The following is an 11398-nucleotide window of genomic DNA, read 5'->3' on the forward strand; positions in this document are numbered from 1 at the left end:
GGCGGACTAACAAAGATGATAGCTTAACGTGCGATAATGTCATAGTGAAATAGTAAAAGAACAACGAAAATCAGACTGATTAAGAACAGAGACACTGGTTATGAATAGAAGAATTCGACTATATGCTTCTAGTTTATGTACTAAATAAATTTGAATAGATCTAACTTATGTTAATAATCTGGCGAAAAATTATGTTTTGGAACGTTAGCGATTCTGCAAAGGAGCACTATGTATATGCAAGCGTATCATTAACTCGACTTTCTCTAACATTAGACCGGGAAGTTTCTTGTAATAGTGTGTGTAGTTAACTTATTCTCGCTTGAATACTACATTGCTATTCTTTTTATCACATGATAAAAATAGCATATTAAGAAATTAAATGCGTCACTGTGCGGATATCAATCTCTTTTATATGCATTTTTAAGTCTCAGATTTACTAAGATTTCCGACGTTCCGAGACTTAACACGAATTATTTTTAAAAGAATTTGCCAAATTGTAAACAGTAATCTCGGTATTCACTTGATTGGAAAATAACAGCCAGAATATTGTGAATTTTGGCTGTTATTTACTGATCAGTTTGTCTTGTGTATATATATAACTCTAGAACATAACAACTAGCACATTGAGTTCTTGCTAGACATAAACCAGTTATCATGTATATTGATCTGTTTGACCTGATTAGGTTTCTGGTTATTTTCGTTCGGAAAATGCTTCTTTTAACAGTGTCAGCTAATTAATGATAAAAAAATGATTAAAAAAATGAAATTATCTATATGTGCTGATTAGTAGCTAGCCATCTAAAGAGGATTTTATCTAAGCATAATTTTTTACTCGGTCGTTGAGCAGCTAGCTTTTAGTAAATTGAAAATTGTAAAAAACTGACCAGTGACTTGTAATCAGTTTTTCCAAGGCATTTTTTCTACTCTGGAGTTTCTTCGGTTGCTTCCGACGCGTTCATCAGTGTTCTCTCCGCAGTTGTATTGCATTACAAGTAAATGCTTATTTTGCAAAATCGAGGTGAAAGACCGGATTATAATGAGTCGCATTATCAAATTGACGAGCTATCGCGTGCAATGAAATTTCATTTAATTTCGATGAAACGCAATATAGTTTTTTATAATGGTGCTATATTTTTGAACTGTGTATCTCATCATGATAGTTTTTAGTTTCATTGTATTTCCGTATTCTTTCTCTTTATTTGAATAATTATTTATTTTGTATTCGGATATAATAATGTATTATCAATATTTCTCTTTATAAATTATCTTTCTCTTGATGCTTTTTTCTCACATGATGTTTTCACAGAATCGCATGGAAATATCTGTTCTTTTTTTTTATCTTTCTCCCTTCTAATAGATATTGTATTGTTCATTAACATATTGTCTCGCTCCTCAATGTAGTTCCTTAATTGCTTTGAACTTTGCACTTTGTAAAGAAGATATCATATCGTTCCTATTACTTTCGTATTTTTCCTATTACTTTATATCTTAACTCTCTTTTCATTGCCATACACTTTATTGTACACTTTCAAATATCATTTCAAATATGAAATTACAAATAGACATAGATATTGACATTGTTCTTGCGCGATAAAAATAAAAAATAGTTAATAGTGTTAATAATAGTTATGCGATTAGTAGCTTTATCATCAATCATGTTTCATTTTAAAATTAAAATACATTGCATTCTCTATTCTCTTTTAAAAAAATTATTTAAGATTAAATTTTTATTGCAAATATTTAATGAGATAATATAATGTTTAGCGAAAAAATATCTCAATGTAAAAATTATTGTACGATAAGGGTGAGTAACAAGATCGGGTCGAGAGAAGCCAGGCTTGTGATAAGGGAAAGCATTCGGATGTCCACTTTGATAAAAATGTGGACCAGATTGACCGGTGTACAGCGGTCCAGACAGAACGAGAGAAAAAGTCATCGATCGTTCACTCACTTTCGAATTCCGCGATTTGCCTTTAACTAGTCTACAACTTGTCCGCTGTCGAAACGATCGGTTTTGTGATTAAAACGGTTTTATGCTTTAAATTATTCGTGCAAATTCCATATTACGTGTAAACCTTTCTTTCTTTTTTTTTTGTTAATATGATGAAGAAAAGGTGAAAATTGTAAGTATTGAACAGTAAATTGTAATAGAGAAGTTTAATACATTTTATCACTGTGTATGCAAATATAACATAGGCTCATTAATTACAAATTAAAGATATTTTATTATATTATAAAAATATTAGACATTTCATCAGTATAGAATTGATGATGTAATAATATAATTTAGAATATACATTAATCGTGTTTTTTGGAAATAAAAATTGATATGTGTAATTAAATATTATAAAAAAAAATAAATAAAAATCGTACAATTGGAATAAAAAAGAAATAAAAATATAGATTAAAGAATTATAAATATATATAGATTTGTGCTTATATATATATATATAAATTTTAAGAAAGAGAAAGAGAAAGGAAAAATTAGAAATATTGAAATATAACTACGAAAAACATACATATGAGATACATGAGATAAATAAAAAATAATATTTCTTAAATATTAATTCTTTCAAAAATATTTGTGTAATCTTATTTTCATAAAATGTTGAAAAACTTGTCTAAGAAATTTTAAAAAAGAAAAATAAATATAAAAAAATTCAATAATATTTTTATAATCAAAATAATTGGCGCGCTTATGACGTCACGACAAAGCATGCGCACATTTTTTGCGCCTATGTTCATGTTCATGCTTCGTCCAGTACCGCAGTAAACATAACATGGATGACTGGGTTTTCCTGAAAAACAATGCTCGGAGTCAATAAACCGGGTATTATCACATATTATACGCGTGGTACTGTGTCTAGAAGGATGGTAATCCAGCAAGGAGGAAGAAAAAGGAAGAATGTGTTTTGATATTCCTTTTATTCCTTTTGGATTTCTGTCCGGATGCAATACCAAGTAGCGTGCTCTGAATTTGTAAACAGAAATTGTAACGTCGTAAATCGAGGCCAAGAGGCCAAAAACGTGCCAAGAAGACGCGAAATCACGTGCGAAACAGAATTTCGTCACGTGCAGCAAAAGCATCATATACGCACGCACGCTTTTGGTACCAGCTGATCAGCCGTCAGTACACGCACGATGATGGCCGGGAATTGGTTGAGTTTGAATCGTCGTGGTTTTCAATTGGTCGAGAACCTGTTAAGGGCTCGAGGCTATTGTATAAAGAATTTCGTCGATCAAGGACAGCTGCCAAACGTCTGTGGGCTGCTTAGTCGCAGAGATATACATCTTTCAACCACGTGTCGTATACCGGAACGAGTGAGTATTAGATTTCGTTAATTTTGGCGTTAATGTCTCGACAAAAATGACGCTCGACATTTATACTTACGATTGATGAATATGTATATTTTATAATTTTATTCTTGAATTATGTATATTATCTTTTATCGGATCAAATCGGCTCTCGAAAAGTTGATTGTTCAATTTTTATTGTACATATGTGAAAAGACACGTAGATGAATTTGTGGATTTTACATCATGTTTTTATAATAGCTTGAATTATGATAAACTTGGTATTACAAAATGCTTTAATATATATCTTGAGTGCTTATGATTAATATTTGGACAGTAGTGTATTATTTAATTATTAATGATGTAAAATGTCCTGGACCGTGAAACAGAAAGAATATTGAATTAAATATAAGTTAAAAAATTTTTTATATAGAATTATTAATATTAAAATAATCGTCCTTTAAAGTTTATGAATATCTTAATAAATGTGAAGAAATTTTAATGTATATAGGTTTGATTTAAACACGATTGAATACTTTTATCGTGTGAAAATAAAATATATATTGAACTTTTTCAATATTATAATTAAAAGAAATATAATTTGGACATATTTCTCTCTCTCTCTCTTCGTCATTATAATTATTATTTTTATTTAATCTATAATTATACATATATAATATTTTTATCACATATTGTAATTTATATTTTTTCAAGCTCTTTTATTTTGTTCTTTTTCTATAAATAAAAAATTATATCTTGAATCTTATTTCTTATCTCTGAAAAATATGCGATTAAATATTGAATACAAAAAAAAATTACATATTCCATATATACGTTTTTAATTGATTGAGAATTATCTTATTTTTGTCTTTATTGTTACATTTTAATATTTATTTTATCACATAATACTCATTAAATTTATTTATCTATTCACTATCAGTAATATGACGAGAAATGAATTAAGTATATAATCGACAACTATATTCTAAAACAGAATGACGTATAAATATGTTGACGTATAAATGTTTGTCGCTATCATTACATTATACGCGGGGTTATCAATGAAAACTTTGAACTTTGATGAAGTATATATATGAGTATAATACATGCATATGGTATGTCTTATATGACATTGAGTTTCACTCGAGGTAGCGCATTCGCTTTTTGAAGTTATTCAAAGTGTCAGATTAAAGAGACTTTGTTATACAATTTGATTTATTTCTGTAAATTTTACAAAGTAACGTCAAGTTGAACAAATTTAATGAGTTATCACATATTGTTCTTTAAATAATAATTATATAAATAATTTTATATATCATAAGGATGTAAAAAATATATATTTTTTTAAAATAAATATTAAAGTGTCGTTATATTAAAATATCAGATCTAATATATATATAATATATATATTATCTATATTAAGATATGAATAAATAAAATTGTAATTATAATTGCTATAAAAATTCTTTACTAACTCTAATTTGTAAATATTAACAGAAAATGGCAGACATACTTCGTAACAACGTTTGGGAGACCGACCCCGAACTTTTCGAATTGATGAAGAAGGAAAGGAAACGCCAGGAATCCGGATTGGAATTAATTGCAAGTGAAAACTTTACGTCTCTCAGTGTTCTACAGTGCCTAAGTTCGTGTCTGCACAACAAATACAGCGAGGGATATCCTGGACAAAGGTGAGTGTATCTGCTTTTTCATATCATTTTTTTATCTTCTCTTAAATACTTATTATATCACTTGTTAAACTTTGAGTGTTTTATATATTTTCACAGGTACTACGGTGGAAACGAATTTATCGACGAAGTTGAATTACTGGCGCAAAAGCGCTCCTTGGAAGCCTTCAATTTAGATCCGGCAAAGTGGGGCTGTAATGTACAACCTTATTCAGGAAGTCCAGCGAATTTCGCGGTATATACCGGCTTACTCGAACCTCACGGACGTATAATGGGCCTAGATTTGCCTGATGGTGGTCATCTTACTCATGGTAAAAATTTGATTAATGAATTGATACATCTCTCTTTGTCACAGAAACTATTTTGTACATTTTATTTACATGATATATATTGTACGCTATAGGTTTCTTCACGGCGAACAAGAAGATTTCCGCTACATCTATTTTCTTCGAATCGATGCCGTACAAAGTTGATCCTGTGAGTGGTTACATCGATTACGACGAGCTCGCGAAACAAGCGAGATTATTCAAGCCGAAAGTCATCATCGCTGGAGTTTCCTGCTATAGCAGATGCCTGAATTATAAACGTTTCCGTGAAATTGCTGACGAGAATAATGCTTATCTCTTCAGCGACATGGCTCATGTCTCTGGATTGGTCGCTGCTGGAATAATACCCAGTCCTTTCGAATATAGCGATGTTGTTTCGACAACTACGCATAAGACTTTACGGTAAAATTCTATATCTTTTACACATTTATACCTATATTCTCATTGTAATGATAAAATAATAATAGCGAGACATATCTTCTCTTTTTTGTGCAGAGGTCCGCGCGCTGGCGTTATTTTCTACCGAAAAGGCGTCCGAAGCGTCACGAAGGACGGCAAGGAGATTTTGTACGATATAGAGAGTAAAATTAATCAGGCAGTCTTCCCAGGTCTTCAAGGCGGGCCTCACAATCACGCTATTGCTGCTATAGCCACTACTATGAAACAAGTTCAAACACCAGAATTTGTCGCTTATCAGAAGCAAATAGCGACTAATGCGAAGAGATTGTGCGCCGGTTTGCAAGATCGCGGTTACAATATCAGTACTCAAGGTACAGATGTCCATATGTTATTGGTGGATCTAAGATCAACGGGTATCTCCGGTGCGAAGGCAGAGAAGATTCTAGAAGATATTTCTATTGCTTGCAATAAGAATACTGTTCCCGGCGATAAAAGTGCATTGAATCCTAGTGGAATTAGATTGGGAACACCCGCACTTACAACTCGTGGCTTCGTCGAAAAAGATATTGACAAAGTCGTGGATTTTATAGATAGAGGTAATAATAAATGTTATGAAAAGTCGTTAGCGTTCTGTGATTTTGATCGTCAAAATATAAGAAATATATAATAAAAAATTGTGATAATTTGTATTTACATTTTTTATTCGCGATATTTTTTTCAAAGAATGGTTTATATTTCTGAGCATTAATGAGTCAGATATTGTGACTTAAATAAACGAAATTTAGGTTTAAATATAATGCAATTGAAATAAATTTTATTGTAGGATTGCAGCTTTCTAAGGAAGTAAGTGCTATTTCGGGTCCAAAGTTGCCTGATTATAAGAAAGTATTAAGTAGCGACGAGAAAATTAAAGCAAAAGTTGCGGCTCTGAGGGAGGAAGTGGAAACGTTTTCAAGACAATTTTCAATTCCTGGTCACGATATATATTAATTGCAGCAGCACTATATGTAAGTAGATTTACTCAATGTAAAATTCAAAACATTTTACAATACGCATCATTCGATGTGTTAATTATACATTTGAAATTTTTATATCACGTTTTTGTACAGATTTGTATTATAATATACGGATGCGATACAAAATAGAATTTCATATCAATAAATATGAAATATAAGATATTTTTTACAAGTGCATATATATTTATAAAAATGTTGCATAATTGCAAAAATATATATTTTACTCATTTGAATTTAAGAAATTTTGTAATAAAAGTTGTCTGTATTTTCTGGTAAAATATAATATAAATATTTAAATAAATATTATCACAATTTTATTTCATAATATTTCCGTTTTTATTTTTAAGTATATGAGTTTTATATGCACAATATAAAATTCTAAATAAAATAAAAGTATTAATTTTTTCTAGTATGTGTATATATATATATATATATATATATATATATTATATATATATATATTGTTTTCATGTTTATTACGTCTGTGAAAAATTTAATGTTTTTGTCATTCTTTGCAATCAATAAATGAATGGTTATTTGTAAATATAATAACATAAAGTTAAATACATTAAATATGATTATAAGTAATAATGAGATGTATATAAAAAATATTAATGTAAAAACATCTTGATTCACAACCATACATATATATATATATATATATATATTGATAAATGTAAAAAAACTAAGATTTGTTTATTTTATTTATAATATTATATTGTGCATTTAAATATGAATACATTTAGAATTAAAAAATTGTTTGAAAAAAATGATCATAAACGACATAAACTTAAAAGAAGTAATAAGAGTATCAATGTATCTACTGTATTGTGAGACAGTAAATATTTTTAATTAAAGCGCACATGATGTGCGACACAGGAATATTTACACTCTCAGTTTACATATTGTTAAATTAAATGTTTTTATTAGAGGGACAGAAAGAGGAATTTCTTTTTAGAGTAATATATTGGATTATTTGTTATTATATTTTTTTCAAGTGATTTATACAAATATAATACCTAAATTAATTTTTTAAAGTACTAATCTTGCATTCCCACACGTGAGCTGATTGTGATGTGATATCCATGATAAAGTATTCATTTTAGAACAACAATATAATCTAAAATATTAATATTATGCATAACTTTACATTAAAATAATATACATTGTTTAATTTTTGCATAGAAAATTATTTTTATATAAATTTTTGGATTGTTGTATAACGAATATGAATAATAATTTAATTATCACAAATTGATATAACAACATATAACTTTGCATTTTAAATAATTATGATAAAATGACAGATAGTATTAAAGATATTTTTCCAATGTGTATTTAATGTGTTTATAGATGATATATAGAAGGATATATTTATTACAAAGCTAAAATTAGCTGAAAATTGTTTATGCTTCCGTTTCCTTTTTAATACACAGCAATATAATATTACTTTTATTAAAATTAATGCTGTGAAGAATTTTATTACACAGTGATGGTCTTACGATTTTATTTCCTTAACTAAATATATGCATCTGTTTTTCATTAAAATTCTAAATTCGCTTCATATTATTAGAATCCAATAAATAGATATATTGCTTGTTGCTAGTATAGCTAGTATAAGTATAATTTATTTTCTCAATGTTTTTTTTCAACACAAGCAACAAGCAATTTTATTAAGCATTCTTTTTACGGAAGCTATAATTATGTCACATTTATTTGTCATACGTGTTTTAGTTTATATAAAATAAATCTTCTGATTTCCCAGCAATTACACGCAGGTATACATTGATGTGATATATATATGTGTTATATATATGTGTGTATACTATACATATATATATATATATATATGGTATACAGGTTTTAACTAATGGCGAGGATTTTATTTAAAGTCGAAGTACATAAGTGCTGAATTCATAACAGCATATACAGGAAGATGACATTAACTCTTTATTCTTAGAAAGCTTATTTTCTTTCTTTATTTTATAATGTATAACATTAAATAAAATTAAATTTGAATCCTCCAAATTTTATATATTATTTATATATTGTTGTATTTTGAATATTATTTATTACAATCAGTTTTCTTAAACTGAGTTTTTATTGCAAAATATGCATTACATTATTGCATATTTGTTTTATATGATTAAAAGAGAAAAAATGTATATAAAATTAGGTATTTATTAAATATGTATAAAATAATTAGGATGTCGGTGTAAATATTACTATTTTGAATTCAGTATACATAACTTACAACTTTGATAAAGTTCCTTTGACAAGAAAAATTGTCCCAAAAACTTTTATCTCTCAGTGATCAGGACACACACGCACATACATACAAATCAGAATTACTATTTCTTTTTTTTCAATTGTAAACATAATAATTATGATTTGAAACTTTATTATTAGATAACAAGGGAGCAGTCGATGAAAGTATTTGGATTGAGAAATAATATATAAAAGTTCCATATTCAGCATCACACTGCACAGTGTCTCACCTTTAATCAATCAAGTTCTTGTACAGCATGTGAAGTTGAAGCTACATTTCGTTGTTCATCGTCTGAATCATCATCCTCCAGGCCATTGAAGAAAGATTGCAATAACGAACCGAATAATCCCTGATTGCGTGGACGTGGAGATGGAATATTGAAAAAGAGTTGGCCTATTTTATCTAAGTACTGTCGATAATACGGATCTCTATTTAAAGATATCTGGTACTGTTCACAAAGAATTGTAAACACTGCTAGTTTACCACTGAAAAATATCAGATTAAAAAGAAACTAATGATAAACTTATCACAATGAAAATGTATACATCTATTGTAAAAGTACAACATACCTGTCAATTGTTTTCAGTAAAAAAAATAAAAAGTTTAATAAAGGAAGAAGATATGGTGGGCCACTATTTATTTTTGGATGCCTCGAAGTGTAAGAATTAAAGGCTTCTTGCGCCGTTGCTTTGTTTTGTAGACAAAGATACCTAGGAGATTCACAATTTTACTATTATACATATACTATTTATTATTATACATAAATAGCGTTTTAAATTAGTTTCTCTCATTGATTCTCTTAAATTTTAAATATAATTTTATATTTTTGCTCTTTTTCTCATATTATTATATTGCAATGTTATATATTTAAAATTAACATGCTTACTGTAATACAGCTTGAGCTATGAAGAGGTCTATTTCATTCATGTATCCACGTTGTTCGTGAAGTTCAACCAACATTGCTGCGCATCCAGAGCCATCTCTACTATGTATAAAGTGTTGCCTTGCCATTATGTAATTCTTTTCTAATTAAAAAAAATAATAAGTTCTTTATGCATAGTGTGTAAGGAATAATAACAAATGTCGTTTCTTTTTCAACAGTTTACCTCTCCAAAACACTTGAGCTATCTTCTGATGCAAATCTGGATGACCAGTTTTATAATCTGTACCCTTTACGCTCCATTTAAGCGCTGATTGAATAAATACTTCTCTTTCCGGCGATGCAGGGCTCATTAAGTTGAACAAAGTCGTGATCTTCTCGAAGAAGCTTTGCATAGGTTCCGTCCCGGATTGTGTTAAAACATTGATAAATAGGATTCCTAAGTCGGCTCCACTTGCATGCTGCAATAAATGTGTGGTCGGTAGAATGTCTAAAATTGATCTTCGCTCTTTTTTAGAAGACGTAAAAATTGAAGGATACTTTTCGGCGATACCCGAGTAATATTCGAGCATACCTGTTCATGCTGTAAAAAAAGCATCGACCCAGTGTATAGCAATTCCAAAAGTTCCGAGTATTTTCTATGGCCGAGATATCTGTAAGCGTAGGAGGTTAAACGGGCAGAGATTTACGCGAGCGGGAGCGCGCTTTGACAGCGCGAGGCGATCGGATCAGCTGGCTCACCTGAAATACAAAGTTCTGTACATCTGATGAGCCTCATAATAATTTTCCGAGTTTATCGATGCCTCTAATTTCGCTAAAACTCGCTGAACACCGTGACTGTACCGCGAGGCCATGTTTACACTATTTGAGAACCTCGGGACTATACGTGTATAAGGTTGGCAACAGTGTCATCAGTGATGCCCCGCGATCTACGTGCGTGATTTAAATTTTCGAAAAACGCATACGAGATTAATTATGCATGTCGTTATAAAGTACGTACGACGTTAGATGATTGGAGAAAATCTCTACGCCTGCTCGATTAAATCACAACGCGTTGCGCTAAAATTGGACAGTCATCGAATGTTATTGCGTTTTAATTTCGAGATATATATAGACTACGTCATCGCGTGACCAACTATTTTGGTACTAATGTATTTCGGGACATTATCGATTGGCACCGCATTTCGTATCGAGTTCACAATAATGCGCTAATTTCACTTCGTCATTTAATCAAATTAACTGTAATTGATGCAAGTTAATTAAAATTAATATGTATTTAATTGACAGAAAATGATAATTAACTTATTTATTATTATTATTTATTTATTTATATATTTATTTAATAATACATATATTTAATAAACAGAAAACAATATGGTCTTTATACGATTATAAAATAATAATAATAATAATAATAATATAATAATAATCTGCAATCATCGTACGGCGTCACGTACCGTGATCATAATAATTTCTTTTTTTTTTAATACGTTTGGTCTCGCCCGACTCGATTCGCGTCTGGGGGT

At 29.4% G+C, this 11398-nt stretch overlaps 2 protein-coding genes across 6 annotated transcripts; one reads left to right on the top strand and one right to left on the bottom strand.

Moving 5' to 3' along the window:
* Positions 1–661: 661 nt before the first annotated feature.
* On the top strand, positions 662–9612 carry Shmt (serine hydroxymethyl transferase). 5 transcript variants are annotated; one of them, XM_029314392.2, is made up of 8 exons: positions 662–1018; positions 2988–3321; positions 4792–4985; positions 5082–5293; positions 5386–5710; positions 5804–6303; positions 6531–6714; positions 9133–9612. In XM_029314392.2, the coding sequence occupies exons 2-7, from the start codon at positions 3142–3144 to the stop codon at positions 6695–6697; spliced, it is 1578 nt and encodes a 525-aa protein (XP_029170225.2). In that variant the 5' UTR covers positions 662–1018; positions 2988–3141; the 3' UTR covers positions 6698–6714; positions 9133–9612. The 5 variants fall into 5 exon arrangements, with proteins under 5 accessions (XP_029170225.2, XP_029170221.2, XP_029170227.2 ...); XM_029314388.2 differs by lacking the exon at positions 9133–9612 and adding an exon at positions 6817–7024 and having other exon boundaries at positions 664–1018; XM_029314394.2 differs by lacking the exons at positions 662–1018; positions 2988–3321; positions 9133–9612 and adding exons at positions 4376–4442; positions 6817–7024.
* On the bottom strand, positions 7689–10768 carry LOC114939936 (Golgi to ER traffic protein 4 homolog). Its single transcript, XM_029314396.2, has 6 exons — positions 10614–10768; positions 10447–10525; positions 10099–10333; positions 9879–10017; positions 9562–9702; positions 7689–9477 (listed from the first exon to the last, which is right to left on the bottom strand). Exons 1-6 carry the CDS (start codon positions 10724–10726, stop codon positions 9228–9230), a joined length of 957 nt encoding a protein of 318 aa, XP_029170229.1. The 5' UTR covers positions 10727–10768; the 3' UTR covers positions 7689–9227.
* Between the last annotated feature and the right edge of the window lie 630 nt (positions 10769–11398).

Source organism: Nylanderia fulva, unplaced genomic scaffold (genome assembly GCF_048542155.1).
Source record: "Nylanderia fulva isolate GAGA-0341 unplaced genomic scaffold, ASM4854215v1 Scaffold1, whole genome shotgun sequence".
In the NCBI taxonomy this organism is placed as follows: Eukaryota; Metazoa; Arthropoda; class Insecta; order Hymenoptera; family Formicidae; genus Nylanderia; species Nylanderia fulva.